At 39.5% G+C, this 17,637-nt stretch overlaps 1 protein-coding gene across 1 annotated transcript in view; it reads left to right on the top strand.

The window, feature by feature from the left end:
* Positions 1–15,231, top strand: part of cacna1bb (calcium channel, voltage-dependent, N type, alpha 1B subunit, b) — a 177,491-nt gene extending 162,260 nt beyond the window's left edge. Inside the window, exons 49-54 of the mRNA XM_030436578.1 lie at positions 243–372; positions 458–568; positions 2,363–2,401; positions 5,103–5,364; positions 9,375–9,598; positions 10,864–15,231. Of these exons, the coding sequence (XP_030292438.1) occupies positions 243–372; positions 458–568; positions 2,363–2,401; positions 5,103–5,364; positions 9,375–9,598; positions 10,864–11,433 (1,336 nt within the window). The 3' untranslated portion in view covers positions 11,434–15,231. The remainder of the gene's footprint in view (positions 1–242; positions 373–457; positions 569–2,362; positions 2,402–5,102; positions 5,365–9,374; positions 9,599–10,863) is intronic.
* Positions 15,232–17,637: the final 2,406 nt, after the last annotated feature.

Genomic DNA, 17,637 nt, shown 5'->3' on the forward strand with positions numbered 1-17,637 from the left:
TTTGGGAGCTTGGAACTATAAAATGAAATGTTTGGTATGTTTGCTTGAAAAATTACTTAAAGGACTATTTGTTCATTACAAAGATTGTATTTGTTTTCAAAGGACTGAACAATTAATAATGGTAATCATTTCAACTCTGAAAAACAGTCACATGGTTCAATAGGGAAAAAAATCCTAAAATTGATTAAGTAGCAGTGTTATAGTCAGAGCTCTTGTGTGTGTGTGTGTGTGTGTGTATACAGACTAAACCAGAGGACTGCCATCAAACATTCCCAGTCCGGAGACTTTTCTCAGGCAGCACAGAGGCCCAAAGGCCGAAGGAAACTACATAGAGGCCAGTCAGAAGATGTGCCATATTCCACCCGACCTCAGGTACACTAACACCATGAAAACTGCAGAATCTCTATGTCATCTGTGATGCCTTCATACATACTACTTCCTCTTATTTTCCTTTCAGGAATTGGTTGAACTGAAGCAGGTGGAGAACATTTCAGACACAGAAGCATATCCAAGCCTGGAGGGCCACTGCAGAGCAGCTTCTCTGCCCCGACTCAATGCTGAGTACTACGTAAGCTCTTCAGTGCTAATGGTGCCATGCCTGCTGTTTTAATACCGAAACAGAAGTAATCTTTGGCACACTCAAAGTTTTTTGTTTGATTCTTGTGACAATATCAGGTTAGGAACACTTAGACTCTGTGGATACCTGTTGATTAAATAATCAAACAATGGCTTCCGCAGTGAAAAAAAAAAAAAAATAAATTAAATAGGTAAAACAGCTAAATAACAGGTGGCACGGATTGGAGACCTTGAAAAAGGGCTGAAAAAGGCTGGTGCAAACCCAAGTGGAAGGAGGTTAGTGATAGTAGTCGGGAGCTTACAGAGCACGTACGTTCTCATGGAATCAGAAATGTTTATACATTTTCAATTTTTTTCGTGTAGAGATTTAAAAAATTACATATAACGTGCTAATTAGTGACTATAGAGGCTAAACTTTGGATAAAGCAAGACTAGCAGTTTCCCTTTAAATCTGCTAAGACAGTTTATTTGGTATTATTCTTTAAGTCATATTGTGTTTTTCATTAGAATAGAAACTAGATGCTGTATTTTATTGTAATATAATGTGTCTGTATTCTAGAACATTTCTACTCTGATAATTCTATTTGATTTACCTCACAGACACAATTATTATACAACTTGATGTTATCATTTATCTTTTATTTCTTTCAATATTCACACTCACTTGCCATGGGATCTAATTTAACAGTTGAGCGTGTTTGTAGTAATCCTTTTATCTTCATGAATGTCACTTCTTTTCATCCATGTTTAAATTATCTACTTTTTTATTGTCATATTATAAATTACAGTTGCTGCTCTTGTCCTCTACATATGGACGTCATGTCAAGATGATTTTTCTGTCAGTCATTTCTCTGTTTCTTGAGTTGTTTCACCTGTCTGATCTCGTGTGTTTACCCTCACCGTTTGCCTGTCTCTGTGTCTTTGTCAGTCTTTCTCTGTCAACCCACAAAACTTAACATGTGCTTTCCTTGTTTTTGTTGCATTTTGATATGTCACTCTATCTTTCTCTTTAATGGATATGGTTGGTCTTATTCTATATTATTGTTAATGTCAACAAATCCAATGAAAAGACCAAAACATTGAAAATTTGAGTACATCTCCGGCCCGTCCTGTTTCTTAATACCACTTTGTACCTTTCTACCTGGCGTTTGCCAGTTTTCAAGGTGATTTGTCATTATGCAACACAGAGTTACATAACAAAATGACAGTTTTGACAGTCTTTAATGCTAATCAAACACAGAAAACAGGTAGCTTTTTTCATACATATATACAAAAACAAGTTTTTTTGATTTGCATTGGTGTTAACGTAAACAGAAAGACAGTGATGATAATATGGGTGGCATCTTCATACTAAAGATTCAACATCAGGAAAACACTGTCCATCCACTTTGACTGCATGTGAGTGTCTAGCATCAATGAAGTCTACCTCTCCTAGCCCTGCTGTTGTCCTGCGCTCTCTCCACAGCGTAAGAGCAAGTCAGCTAATATGATCACTAAGTGCACAGGTAACTGAGCAAACTAGCTAATGCCAAAATAGCTGACAGCGGTGCTTTATGTCAGGGAGGAATACGATATATCAGACTATTATCATGGAATACAGAAAACTCTTGTGAGTAGCACGTTTTCGGTCTTTTCGTATGATGTATTTGACAATAAGAAAATAAAGAATGTCACCAGCCTCATCCTTCTTGGTCTCTCCTCTCCTCTTCTGTTTTCCCTTTCTCCCGATTTCAATGCCCACTGCTAATGTTTTGCCCACCTCCCTCTTGTGTGTGCTGTCTGATAGCGGAGCCACCCTCGCCACGCCCCTGGGACCCACCTGGCAGTATGTACCACCTGTTGTGCCACCTCTCTCTTTCTTTTCTGCTTTTCTCCTCCTCTCGTCCTCTCCCTTATTTTCTTCTTCTTCCTCTTCTTCTCTCATGTCTGTGTTTGCCTCCATGTATTCCTCTCATCTCAGTGCAGAGGTCACACCCTTCCACCATCATGGACAAAGTGACCCTCCTACATATACAGTATACACTGGTCATTCCATGAAATCCCAGATAGTCACATTACATGTAGCACATAAATTTACATTATCCACCAAACACACCCATCCCTGGACTCCAGTGTAGTAGTCCAGTTTATCTGGGGTATGTCAAGCACTCTGTCCTGCTTTTCAGCCATTTACTACAGCTGTACAGTACTACACTTTGGTAAAATGTGGTTGTGTACGTGAGTGTCGTTATGTAGTAACGTAGTAGTGTGTAGTTTTTGTTGTGTGTGATTGTGAAACAAGGCAGGGATGGTACTGCTGCTTTATTGCTTAGAAATAACTCTTTTCTTTCAACTACACTACGAAAACCCATCCGACCGTATCTGTCATTTGATGTTACTTTTAGTCTTGAAATCTTACTATTCATACACAAAAAAATCAAATCAAAAGCAAACTGAGCAAGTCTGATTCATCTCTAATATTTTACTCTCTTTTACTGACCCTTTAAATCACGTTAAGTAGTCTGAAAATATCAGTGGAATCTTCTTTCTAATTAAAAGCATATGACAGTATTTATCTGAAAAGTAAGATTTTACGACTGCAAACTGGACAAAATGACTTTGTAATATGAATATTTTCTGCAGTGTTGTGATATTTTTGTCACTGACTGTAGCTACAGGCCAGGCTGTGGGGTAGGAACAGGAGGAACAGCACAACCACCCAGAATCTGTCTGTGAAACATTAATTAATGACAGTAGTTCATCAACAGATCATTTGTCATTTAGTGGGTATTTAATGTTATGTTCAATGAAATGACTTAATACATTTTTAGCACTAGATGCTGTATAATCTAGATACATATTGGTACATTTGCAAAATGAAATCTTTACAAACTACACACTGCTATACAGTAACCAGCAGGTGGGGTGGTAACTTAGCTGCTGTTCCAGTTCCCTATCACATCAGCTTGTAACCTGATAGCTGTACTGGTCAGCAAGAAAAGAATTAGGTGGGGTGAGTGTCAGTGTCTTCAAAGCATTAGTGAGTATTAATCAATTAAGATAATTTAGTTTTTAAGGAATTCCCCACTGTGTACTTAAAACCCTAGCAAAAAGCCTATAGCAATGTATGTAAGAAACAATCTGACAGTGTCAAATGGTTCAGTCATATTGACTGAGAATTTCACCTCACTCTGTAGTTCTTTTGATAACATTCTCACAAGCCTCACAATCTGGTTTTAGGATGCAGCAGGCAACTCTTTTTTTTGTGAAAAAGCATAGTATAAATAATAATTAACCCACTGCAAAATATCTGCTTAGACACCGACAGCAGTTACCAACTAGCTGATGAGCATAGTGGAGCAGCTAAAGAGGCAGACATTTCCCTGAGGAGTTTGTAGAAACCAAAATAAAGTTAAAAGAGAGTGAATATTATATTGTATTATAATGAACTTGTGGCCAGAAGCTCCCAAATTAATGATAATGTTGCTCTGATTTAGATGTGTAAATAAGCAACTGTTCGCCAACAAGCTCACCATATCAACTAAAAGGTGATGATATGTCAATGTTGCAATCATAACTGTAATTCTGCTGCCCCCAAGTAAAAAAAAAAAAATGGTGATTACAGCAGGAATGTTTCGAGTACAAACAGCCATTTACGTCTCCTTTCGCTGAAAAAACAGGCGGGATAATGACATAAAGAATATCAGAAAAACAATGGCAAGTGGATTGTACGCGAAAATACATGACTGAGTCTAACAGAAAAGGCAGTACCTCCTTTTAAGTATATACAAACCATCCAAAATCAAACATGGCCAATTGGACTGCTCCTGACCAGCAGTAGGCTCTGTGCTGTCTCTGGTGGTTTGAAACTGTAATTCTTCTAAATTAAACTGGTAGTCTCATTTACATAACCTCAATCTATCCAGTGAGTTTGTATTACTATACATAAAATTCCCATTATTATTTTTATGATGGCTGAGCAGCTGAAATGTTCACAATCCCTCTGTAAAAAGCAAGCCTAAAGATATGTGCAATGATATGTGGTAAAACTTTTGAGACCCATCTTTAAAGCCAATGGAGTGCGTTGTTTGATTCTTCAAAGATCTGTTTTCACTGAATTATTTTCTTTAACAAACATGTATTACCAAGTGTTAGTTATTTAAAGAAAGATTACACTTGTTTCCAAAGTTAGAAGTGGCATGTTAAAAAAGTGAAAATGCCAAAAAAGGCCAAAGTCAACACCCCACCTCTTCTTTGTTTACCAGCAGAAATGCCTGCTAGCTTACAAATTATGTAAGTTTTGTAACGGTAAGTATTCAATTTCTGTCACAGATTTGTCTTCATTCTTCTCAATCTTTCAAACTTCTGTTTCCGTCTGTGCCTGAAGAAGAACGGGTTGAGCTTTGATCTTAAGACAAAAGGTTCCCATCCACTGGTTGTGTCATTTGTGTGTCGTGATCCAGTATCCAGTTTTGGGTAGAACCAGTGCAGTTGCCCCTCTCTACTACTTATTCCTCACGCCACCCCCTAATCTCTTTCCCTCTCAGCCGATTGTGGACCTCAGTCCTATAAGACGCTCAGCATCTTCGCTAACGCAGCAGTACCGCCAGGAGCTTGGGCTGAATGAGTATGACCTGGAACGGCCCAGCTTGGCGCAGTCATCAACAGGGCATGGGCAAGTCCAGGGTCAAGACAGAGCCCACCACCATCATCACCACCACCGCTGCCATCGACGCAGGGACAAGGACAAAGACAAGAAGCAGAAGTCACTGGATAGAGCTGCATCGGTGCAACCGTCCAGTACGGTTGGTGAGTATATCAGTATACTGAGATAGGTACAGACTGAATTGATGCAGTCGATTCTGGAACGGCTTCATTCATCATACTGTAGGTAACTGAACATGACAGAGAACATGTCCTCAATAGGCGGCCCCCGGGCCGCATCCGGCCCGCCGGCCTCCTGTTTGTGGCCCCCGTACTGTTATTCCTTCACCATGTGTTTTGTTTGGGTCAGCACGTGTACACCGGGACTTGTATCCATGCCGACGATACAAAGACAACTGGGTCACTCACCGCTGCGATCGCAACTTTTAACTTTCACTTTCGTTTTCGGAGCAGTTCGCGTATTCACATTTTGCCGGTGGCAAGAGATTGAAATGGCGTGTTCCAAGTAAACTGCTATAATAAAGTGGACAGTGAGAATCGGCAACTTATAAAAGTAAGAACTTAAAACTTCTATTCATTCTCCCTCAAACCAGGACAGAACTCACGGATCTGACAGTGCAGCAGTGACACACACTTATGATGCTTAACATGTTTTAGCAAGTCTCATCATACTTTATCACCTGTAGCGTAACGGACGGGGAGTTCCTCCCGGCAAACACCCTTTCACTCACGGTGCCAAAATTTGTATCATCCTTGTTAAAACTCAACATCATTTAATCAAAGAACAAATGACGTGAATTAACCCACAACCATCTTACATATCATCTTATTCACAAACACTTTCACGAATCATAATTACACCAACATCAACAGAATACCCAAGAGTCATTGCGCCACAGTCCACAAGGGGCGTTACAATATGCCAGGAGAAGCTGTGATGAAGATTTCCAGTTTGAAACTGCATTATGAGACGAAGCATAGGACTTTTGAAGAGACATTTCCTCAAAATTCAGAGATAAGCACAACACAAATAAATGCACTGAAATCGTCATATCAAGCTGCAAGCAGGATTCTTGTCACATCTATGTCACAATGAAATGAAATAATGCATGATGAAGTGATGGACACAATGTCTGAAGGCAAACAAAAAGAGGAAATATTCAACTATGTATTTTGATTTATGTTAAAATGGAAATTACATTTTATTTTTGTTCGTATTTTGTTGTTTAGAATGAAAAGGACATTATTAAGATTTGTATTTGAGTACCCCTGATCTACACAGTCTGAAACAGAACATGGTTGTATGCACCTGTAAAGCTAGAAATGATTGGTAATCTTATTGGCCAGAGAGAGAAGCAGAACAGACCTCATAAAATATTCTAAGAAAACTCTGAGATACAAACAGGTAATATGATATTGAAGCCCCTACAACCCTCTTATTGTGTGTATAACAAGGCAGTCAGATTACTCCATGTAATGTTACACAACTACAACTACATGTAGGTAGACTATAAATAATGAAGAAGAAAGATACAATCTTCCTCTTGCTGATAAATATCTGAATTGCTGCCCAATAGACTCCTACAAAGTGAAGGGAAATTCTAGGTGCCTTATCTTGTAATTACCATCTGTTTCCACAGTGGCCACTCTTCAGCAAGAGTTACATGGTGTCACTTCACTTGCTTTGTTAAATCCTCCAGGACTCACCCTGCAACACTAATAAGATGTGGAAGTTGACCATAAATATGTCATCACATAGAACTTAGAATTAATTAACAAAGATTTGAGAAAAGTCCTCAAAGGGAGGATATATTACGTTGTTGAGGGATTAATTCATTTAACACAGCATTATTGATTGGTATAATACAGCAAGGAAAATATGCAAACTTGGCACCACTCTAATGCAGAGACAGAGATAGCGGGCTGGGCTTTCCTAGAGATCACTTGGATGTCTTAACGTAGCGGCAGAAATTCTTTATAGGATTAAAGTTCCATGATCGGGTTATGAAGGTGAAGGGGTTTCTGCTGCGCTTCAACCAGGGATTTTACATGTCAAGCTTTCCATCTGATTAGCAGCGAGAGTTGTGAGCTCTCAGAGGAAAATCTGCTTTGCTGGGGATTTTTTTTCTCTCCCCCCCCTTTGTTCCCTCTGAGCTGAACAGTTTCATTTATAAAATGTCAACTGAGCTATATAACTGCCAGACATAACACCATCACATACAGATAGACATCACAAACCTCACTAAACAGATTCAAAGTTAAAACTTTTAGATCAACCAGTGGTATGAGACCAAGTCTGAAAATCTTCAGTAATACATTTATCATCCATTCATGTGATGCAAAGTAGTGAAAGGTAGTCTTCCCATTCAGTATTTAGCTGAGGTGAAACTAGACCTAAAGTTTGGTCTTGTGAGCAGTGGTGTTAAATGTAAAAAAAGAATTAAATTACTGAGGCAACTTTTGTGGAAACCTTTATTAACAGAAACGTGCCTGCCTCAAGCTGCTTTAAGGTGAACAAGTGGCATGAAATGAAGAATATCTCCATAGTCAAGCGACAGAGAGGATGGTTGACTGTACAATCAATTTCCTGTCCTCAAGTCACACATATGCTTCAATTTTCATATGAAAAACACATTTTTATATCTTTATATCTTTCTGTGCCAGTTGCTCCACATATTGTTTAAAGGCAAGGATGCCATCTGGGCACATTGACAGGTGTTCTTAAGATTAAACTATTTCAGTTTCACCACCATGTGGTGTATGTATGACAGGGAGATGCTAACTGGTATTAGGGTTCTTGAGAATAAATGCCATTTTGTCTTATCAACATTTAGTACAAGCTTGAGATTATGCAGAGATGTCTGAAGAACATTAAAGACAGATGGTTGTCTTGGTGTAGCTTGGGATGAGAAGAAACAAGTGCATACGTAAATACTAAAGGACCTTGTGCATACCCTTGTGTTTCTCCCTATTTATCCCTAAGGAGGTTGTTTTGAGACAGTTGGTTCAGATTGCCTGTGAGTTATCAAATAAATATGCACGAAACCAGTTCTGATTAAAAACATCTGAACCCAGTATCCATGTTGTATCGTTCAAAGATGTTTAGTCTCTCTTTAAAAGTTAGCTGAGCAGCAATAACAAACTGTTTATTTCAAGAAATGACTGGATTCACATCATTCATTTCACCCATTATTGTTTTACTTTGGATAAAATGTCTCTTACACTGACTCTTAGATGTCACAGTAGTTATAAATGCACCACCAAAATTGATTTTAAAATTGTTATTTGGGAGTAACATACATTTTTACAAAAGGCAAAGCAAGACGTCTGATGGATTACCTATTTTAGTCCAGTTCATGTGTGGAAAATTAGCAACATTTTGAGGCTTATTAACGCAACATAAAACTTGCTCAGTATAGAGGGTCATAGTGACAGTGTTTGTTTGCCTTAAGGGATGGTCTGCTAGAGCAATTAGAGCCTGAGAGCTGGTGGCGGGGTGTTTTTGTGTTAACGCTGGAGAACAGCAGCTGGACTTTATTGCTGAGATAAAAGGCCACAGTGGACAGGTCCAGTCCAGGGATTTATGGGTACCTCTTGGTCAGATAGAAGAACATCCAGCAGCCCTCTCTACATGTGAGTGAAGGAGAGTTTCACTCCTCAAAGCATGTCATTCTCAAGATGCTGAAACATCAGGATGATGAATAGGCTTCTGTGTTCCTGTCATCGCAGTTTTAATCTGAAAACTGGAATTATTCCAGCGCTAAAGAAAGTAATTTCACAACAGTGCTTTGCTTTATGCCACACACCCCAAGACTGAAGAGAAACACACACACACACACACACACACAGACAAACAGACAGATATAGATCGGCCATTGGCCTTTAATTATAGAAGTGTAATAGAAATGTCGTGGAACAAAACTTTACACTATAAAGATATAATGATTCACTTTGATCATAGGAGTTTTTAGTCCTCATTATTTTAATCATCCCAAATCTTCGTTCATCCCTGTGAGGTCAGGCAACATGTTAGGGTTACAGGTTTCCGCACTGAGAAATTTGAACTTTTCTCTTACATTAATATGAGAGACAGGATACACGTGATAGCTGAACCGTGTACTTCTCTTTCTCATTCAATTTGATGGCGCCATCAGATTCATTCACTGACCCATCAGCTGAAGGTTTGTCCAGAGAACGGGCGAGGGAGCGGGACCGCAGCCGGCCTCATGAGAGGAGGCACCACTCCTCAGCAGGAGAGAAGCAGCGCTACTACTCCTGTGAGCGCTACGGCAGCAGGGAGCAGTGTTACGCCAAGTCAGCCGGTCCCAGTCGATCCACGTCTCCCGGAGAGGGTCAGGATGCTGGTCTGCTCAGACAGGTGAGTTTCTCTGCCATGTAGGTTAGTGGTTAACAGGTAATGTGTCTACCACACCCTGTAGTCCATACATATGTGGACCTTTGATTTGAAATGAAAACAGTGGCAATGAGATTTAAGTTCTGACTTTCAGCTTAATTGTAGGTCGTTGTGTGCCCCCTTATTTTCAGACAATGGAGCACAACAATGATTCCAAACAGAAGACAGGAAGCCAATGTAGTAGTCAGTTTTTGACGGTCCTTATCAGTGTCAGGATGTACGAAACAATTTGATTGTGTTTTCTGTTTCTCTACATAAAGTGTTTTTCCACTTGCTTTCGTATGTATTTTTGCAGGTACAGTATAGCTATATTGTTTTTAATAGCAGCATAAAACCAACAGCAATTATGACACCAGATTTTTAAATTAAAGCCACAGTTTGGAACTTAAAATACTAACTTAACACCAGCCTGTTTGACGTTTGAAATATCATTGATGATGATGGATGATGCGTGTGAACAGACTTCTGCGCAACTGCAGCAAGGTGGAGGTCAGCAGAAACAAGACTTTGAGGTGGTGTTAAGTTGCTCTTTAAGCTTCAGTGTGTTAGAGTTCAGCACCAACAAAAAATGTCATTCTCCTCAACGTAGCAACATACCTGTATGTGAAGAAATACCTTTGCACTGAAGAATAATCTGAAGAAAGTGCTCTAAAAAATAAAATAATGGATGTGATTTTGGATAATTTTGTTAAAGCATTTTAACTTAACTTTTTTTCCACAAATAAGGAACATTCAAGATTAGGGCTGTGCACTATGACGCAAACCACACTTTTTAAGGCTTTATTTTTCATCAGTTAGATGACACAAGGAGGTTAGAGAACGTGACACAGAACAGGGTACTTCCAAACAAGAGATGGATCCTGACCAGCCAAAACAAAACAATCTTATATCTAAAAGAGGGGCTACTTCTGTTGCATGGTCTGTGTATGAAAAATCTGGAATGGACAAGAAAATTGCACTTTGCAGTATATTATTCAAAATGTTATAAGAAAAAAGCGTCTCCTACTATACTATTACTGCAACTACTACTACAACTACTTTAAAATTGAAGTTGCCGAAAATGTGCTACACCGTGAAATGTAACGCTATCTGGGTGTGAAATGGCCTGTATCGGAATATAAGACCTTATCGCACAGCCCTGTTTGAGTTTTGTCACATTTTTCTGTTCTTTATGAATTACATTTCTTCCAATTGATCTGCCTTATATCTTTTATAATCTGTTTCCTCAGCATGGTAGCAGTGTAGGTAAAGCTGGTCCTGTGACCCTCCCCTCTGGTTCAAGTACTCCCGGTCGTGGTCGCAGGCAGCTCCCGCAGACGCCCCTGACACCTCGTCCTGCTGTGACCTACAAGACCGCCAACTCCTCGCCTCTCCCGTCCAGTGCCAGCACTGCTACGGCAGGGCCCCAGACTCGTTTTAGCCGTGGCCTTTCAGAGCATGATCGCTTATACGGGGGCCTGGACGAGTCCCCGATGCCGATCACCCGCATCGGTTCAGACCCTAATTTACACCGGCAGCAGCAGGCCGCTCCTCAACAGGCCCTCTTTGAAGAAACAGAGTACTTCCAGGACACTGTGAGCAGCCACGGTGGGGGGCGTTCTGCCAGAGCCACTGCCTCCACCACAGCCTCAGCTTCTCACGGAACTGCTGCCACGCCCGTCACAACGCCCACCACGCAGGGCCGGGCAGGTGTGGTGCCTAATGGGTACCACTTCACACTCGGGGTCAACTCTGCATCTGGGCCCGGGAGCCGAGGAACAGGAAGTCTCAGGGAGAGGGAGGAAGAGGACTGGTGCTAACAGGGCAGGAAACTGTTGGCTGAGGATGAGGCAGCTTATCAGTGTTGTACAACACTCATGTCGGGTCCAACAAGCTGATAGGAAGCCAGAGAAATAATGCAGAATGGAAGCTACTGAGGAAAAAGCCAGTGGAAAGTGCTGTAAAAGGGGTTCAGAAATCATTCCAGCTTTGTCTTGTTACTCCCCTTTTTTATATGACAAACTCTAAAAGGACAAAAGACACCGATTACTTTTTCTAGCCCCTTTACTTGCACTGAAATTATAGCACATGTGAAGACCCTTAAGTATTTTGCCTTGGCCAGTAAAATCAGTGTTGGAGCAGAAGACAAAAGCCAAAATCTATTAACTGTTTCAGACAGATCTGAATGCCTCATTCCTGGTATTTATATGGCTGCTGACAACACTGTTTTTATTTTTGTATGTTTCATTTTCTTTATGTTTGCCATGTGGGTAAGAGAAGAGTTTCAACTTGATCATATTGATGCTACCACCAAATTATTTTCCTCTTTTGAGTTTTTCTTCATTAAATTCGGGGTTACCGCCGAATTCTGACCGGAACAGATCTTAAGAAAACAAATTGCTTCTTAGGTCTTAAACTTCTGCCATGACACCTAATGGACACAGTGACTAATGTGACAAAAATTAAACAACTGGATGGGTTAGAATGGGTCTAGAGTTGACTTTTCAGATCACGTTTTTGTAAATTGTACCAGATGTAAATGTTTTGAGTGCACGTGAGGAACTAGATATCTCTTTTTTTGACGTTATGTGGCTGAATACTAAGTGCCTCGTTTTCCAAGATGTATTAAGATGCAGCCTGGTCAGATGGACTTGAAAATACAGTATAGGATGTAAGTATGTACACAGCTGAGAAGAAGTGTAGAGAACAAAGTTTGAATCTGTTATAATGGACCGAATGCAAAAAAAGAGAACACTTTTTTGTACTGATCTTGTGGTAGGTATGTCAGAATTACAGATCCAAAGTCAGCAATGTAGTGCATGCCAGGGTCTTGAAGTTGTCAAAAAATAGCGTCTGTACTTTTGCTTCAGGGTGTGTGGTAAGCATTTGCCTTTCTCTTTCAAATATACTGCCAGTCAGTTGGTAGAAACGTCTCGGAATGGAGAAAAGTGCCATTTTGTTTTTTATTTGTAATCAACAAAAAATTCTCATGTTCTGAACACTCCTCAAGCATACAGTATATATCTCATCTCTGCCATATATGCCCAGCTTTCATGGGTTTTCCGTCTTCTTATCTCGTTCCTCTAAGAGCAGTATTGTGTGAGGGTTTGTAGGCGAGGTTACCTGTCTGTGTATTTGCAGGTACAATAAAGAGTTGTGTTGTTGCTGCTGACTGTTGACTTAAAGTAGGGCTATGCAACAAGACGACACTTCATCTGCCCTGTAGCTTTACCCTCTGGAATCTCCAGGTTCAGGCTTTAGTGTGACTGCGACCAAATTTTACCAAACATTTATGTATGAAGAGTTGTAAATTGTATTATATGATGTACAGTTACCTGACAACACACACTGAGGCATACATTATATTAAAGCCTATATATGTGAATCACAGGGCATTTTTGAGGTTGGCAAGTTGTCTGCATGATGCCTAACCAGATAGAAATACCCAAAATATAAAACGGTTCTTTCCACACTTGGGTCAAGTTGTTATTTCAAAGAATTTGTAGTGGTTTATAAACTTGCTTGGAAAACAAGATTAATAGGATTAATAAAGTGGTTTTAGTGTGAAGTATTCTGACAATAACAGAAGGCTGAACTAACATTTTTCTGACATTTCTAGAGCTATACACAAACTTTAAATACAGGTAACAAGCCTGTACCCTCGTGCTTAATAGCTTCCCTGGATGAACATCTGCTACCAGATTGAGACCCCAGACCTGAGACTATATTTTACTATAAGTTTATCCATTTAGCCCACCAGGCTAATGCAATACACTGGCTACAAATCACTCTTTCCGTCTTCCCACTGGGCATGACATATCCTCTTAAAAGATCATGCTGGTAAAATTCTTTAGCTTTGTTTCTTTCAACAAATCCCCAAAAGGACCAAAATCAACAATGTCTTGGTCTGTCTTTTAATATTTTCTAAGTTCCCTATAGTGGCAGTACCAGTTGCTACCGGAAATGTAAATCATTCAAAATAGGTCACAAATATATAGTTTTGGTGACTGAAGAAAAACTACATGTGTACAATAAACTAGATTATGTTGAGGAAGGATAATTTCTCTAGTCTGTCTGTGGCACTCTGCTCAAAGATCAGTGAATACTGTGTTTACAAATATGGTAACAAATATATGTTTTAATTTTTAAAACATACACAAAAATATTCTAAAACAGATGGGCACTGCAGTTTTTAGCAAATGTTTGTCAAACAGTGTAATTTACTGGAGAAAATACGGCTAAATTACTAGGACATATTTTCAGCAATGGAGTTTAAACTTCCAATTATTCTTTGTTGGCAAACAGGAGGGTGTATGTGGCGTTGAGTCAAAATAAGCTGCACTGTGTGTGTGTGTGTTCACATGAAAGAACATGTCACACAGGTCAACAGTGTGGCTCATTGATGTGTTTATAACAGATTTTGGAACAATCGAGCTCTATTGCACAGAGGAATAAGCTACTTTATATCAGGATTTGGATACAAAGACAACACTTGTTTGAAGGATCGATTCAATGTTGGTTTTGTTTTTTTCAGGGGAATTGTTGAAAATTAGAAAAATATCAACAAACCAACCCTTTATGAAAACACGTGATACAGTTGATTGCCAGAAAGCCTTCAGATTTAAATCAAATTCGGTACTTGGCAAAAGAACAAATTAATATATTTTGCTGCAGATCCGGGATTTTTTCTTTTAAAGGTTTTTCTAAAAGAGGTTTTTGGACATTGGGCTGATGGACCCAGATGAATAAAACAAATGTTGCACACGTAAAGGGATCGTATGGATATATCTATCGCTTGGTGCATACTGAATCAAAATACAAATTAAATCAAAATAACAGACTTATAGATTCCTTGGTGTTCTTCACATGCTCTGGCTTGACTCCAAGCAAGTCTATGAACATGTAAATTATTTGCAAATGTATGTATTTGATCCAAGTCTGATGATTTCCTTGTGTTTTAATTTTACTTCCTGTTGTCTCACATTTGTGCAATCTATTCAATGGATCATCTAAAATGAGAAATTAGACATTAAGGTCTAACCGCAGGCATGGCTCTGTTCTTTGTGAAGGTAACATGTTAGATTGCTTGTTGTCTTCTGGTCTTGAAACTTTTCTGTAAGGTCCCATATTGGAGCAGAGCGTTATGTGCATCTCTATGGTAGATTTGAAAAATATCCTATATTTTCAGACCTCCAACATGAACAGGATACCAAGTTTTCCGCTCACAGTTTTACAATGGCTGCCCCCTCTGGACATGTCCTGTTTGCATGTTCTAAAATGAAAATGTGCATGTGCATAAAAAGAGGCATTGTTTGACTTCATTCAGTCCATGATTTGTACAATTTGTTTCCTGGTTGTATTTTCTGATTATCTAAACACACAATGTATCTGTTTCAGGTAAAGAAAAGAAGAAAATAAAGGAGCTTGAATAACATTTTATCACAGAACCACCAAAGTGGAAACAAGGCTCTTTCTCAGATAAAGAGGTTGTAGAGTGGCTGAATCCTTTGCTGCCTGATCTGTTACTTGACTGTCTCTCCCACAGTCATTTCGACTGTACCTATAGATTTTGTATGAATATAAGTCCTTGAATAAAGAGGTATGATTATGAAATTGAACGATGTAGATCCCTGAGGAATGCGTTGAAATGTCTTGTAATCAGGTTTGGCTTCTGATAGTAGTTTTTTAAAATCTGAATCCGGTATCAAAACAAGTACTTCATGTTCCCTCTGTTAGGGGTTGCTGTCTGCTAGTTTTAAGTAACAATGGTTATAAATAACTTCCCATATTATGCCATGTTATGTATATTTTGTCTACTAGAAATGTTTACATTATTTAATGTTCAGAAAGGACATTATTTCTCTTATGCAGCTATTGCTGCAGCACTCTTATCCACCCTCTGTCTGATCGATCCCTTTTAGTCCCTGTTTCTTTAAGGCCCTCCTCCCAAAAAAACACAGTCCGCTCTGATTTGTCAGCTCTCACAGGCCTGAGCAGGCACAACCCATATTTTTTTTGCAACTACCGCTGTGCCGGCGGTAATGACTGTAAAGTTGTGATGATGACTCATTTGAAGTTTGGGAATATGAGTAATACATCTTAGAAAATCTCAGTAAATCTTAAGTCATATGACTACACATGTGTTTTTTTTACATTGCCCTTTACCAAACAAAAAGGTGGTAAAAGATTCAATAAGAGACTCATTAGACTTGAATCTTCATGAAATTTGGTCTGTAATCATTCAATTAATGCTAGTAGGAACAGAGCAAACCTTTAAGTAACTGATAACAACACATCCTCATACCTTAACAGCTGAATAGATAGATTGCCAGTGACTCCCAAAACGACACAAATGAAGTTCAGTCAGGAAGATTTTATTTTCATTTACTTCTCTCCCTGCTCCCACTATTCATCCGACCATGGGCAAACTCCCTCTCCATTTCACTCACCAGATTCTGCCATGAACACTATCCACCATTCTACTCTCTGCTGTCAGCTGACATTTCAGGCATATGTGCGATCCTCCTCCAACTCATCCTCCTCCTGCTCTTCACATCCAGTTCTACTCACCAGAATCAACTCCCATGTCGTCAGATCTCCAGGATCTTTCTTCCTCCATCACCATCACCAGTGTCTAGACTCCATCGGGGGTTTCCGATTCTACGCACAGCTTCATCCCCTCCCCAAAATATTACCTCATCACGATGGAGTCTAACCGCCAAACTTTCTCATTCTTTTTGTACAACACATGGCAATAAATCTTCATGTTCACTCAAAAAATACAAGTCTCTCCTGATTGAATTCAACAACATGACCGTTGCAGCTTACTAGTGACGGTGAGTGTTTGTACACTCACGTTAGATTAAGGCAACAAAATAACTACGTCAGGTTGAGGAAAACATTCTGGTTTGGCTTAAAAACAAGCACATAACTAATGTGACTCATATGTGACATACATAACTTTAGTTACGTAGCGTGGATGATGTAACTATGTTAGTAAGTTAAAATAACTCACCATTGACTTCCGCTTTCACGCTGGAAACAAACGACTGTCTCCTGGGTGATCCTCTGTCCCCGACGTCCTGTCTGACAATTAAAGAGGCTATAATCAGTATTTTGTATATTAAAAACAAATGGGTTATATGCTTACCTTCATGAAAATAGGGCCCACCCATGATGAAAAATCCACAGAATCATTATCCGACTCCCAGCTCCCCCTAGATTTACAAAGCTTTTTTGTAGGAATTATTTCGCTGTCTGAGTGAATGAATGAATGAATGAATGAATGGAGTAGTTTTAAGAGAAAAAGCTCCAAAGCCAGCTGTACATTACACGAAAATGAATGATGAACTGATGAACATAGTGGAGTATTTATCAGCTAAAGAGTCAGAGGGTGAATATTGGACTTACATTTAGCCTCTTGGACACACAAACACAACTCTAAATAAATGACTTATATGAAACAACTACTTCGACATATTGCTCTGTGTCTGATGAATGCATACATAGGCAGCTGATTGCTAACAAGACCACCATATCATGTGATCAGTGTTGTGTTCACAGCTTGTTGACACTTCATCTAAGTGTATTAAAACCGTAATCTGAGACTGTAGTCATGTAATCTGTGCAAACATGACCAGTATGCACTAAGGTTGATGTTAATATTTAACTTGTGTTGTGAATTTGAGGCTTCATGAGGAATTTTGGTTCATGTGGAACCAATCAGCAGAACAATTAAGATTGTGTGACTCCACACTGGTCATTAAGCTCCGGCATGTTTTCTCATGCTGCAGAACAATCAGACTGGAGTGATGAAAGGTCCGAATATCCTCTAGAGATCAAGAAAACGGATCAGTCTTTCTAATGAAACTCAAGAATTTGCTTGTAAGCTGCAGACAGACGTTCAAACAAAATGGGCGGAGGTCGTGAAGGGTTTTAATTGGTCCACATTAGAAGAAAGGGGCGGGGTCTCTGTTGGCTGGGCTGGCGCCTCAGTGATGTGATGCAGCCCCAGGAGGAGAGAG

The sequence above is a fragment of the Sparus aurata genome, chromosome 12 (genome assembly GCF_900880675.1).
Source record: "Sparus aurata chromosome 12, fSpaAur1.1, whole genome shotgun sequence".
NCBI lineage: Eukaryota > Metazoa > Chordata > Actinopteri > Spariformes > Sparidae > Sparus > Sparus aurata.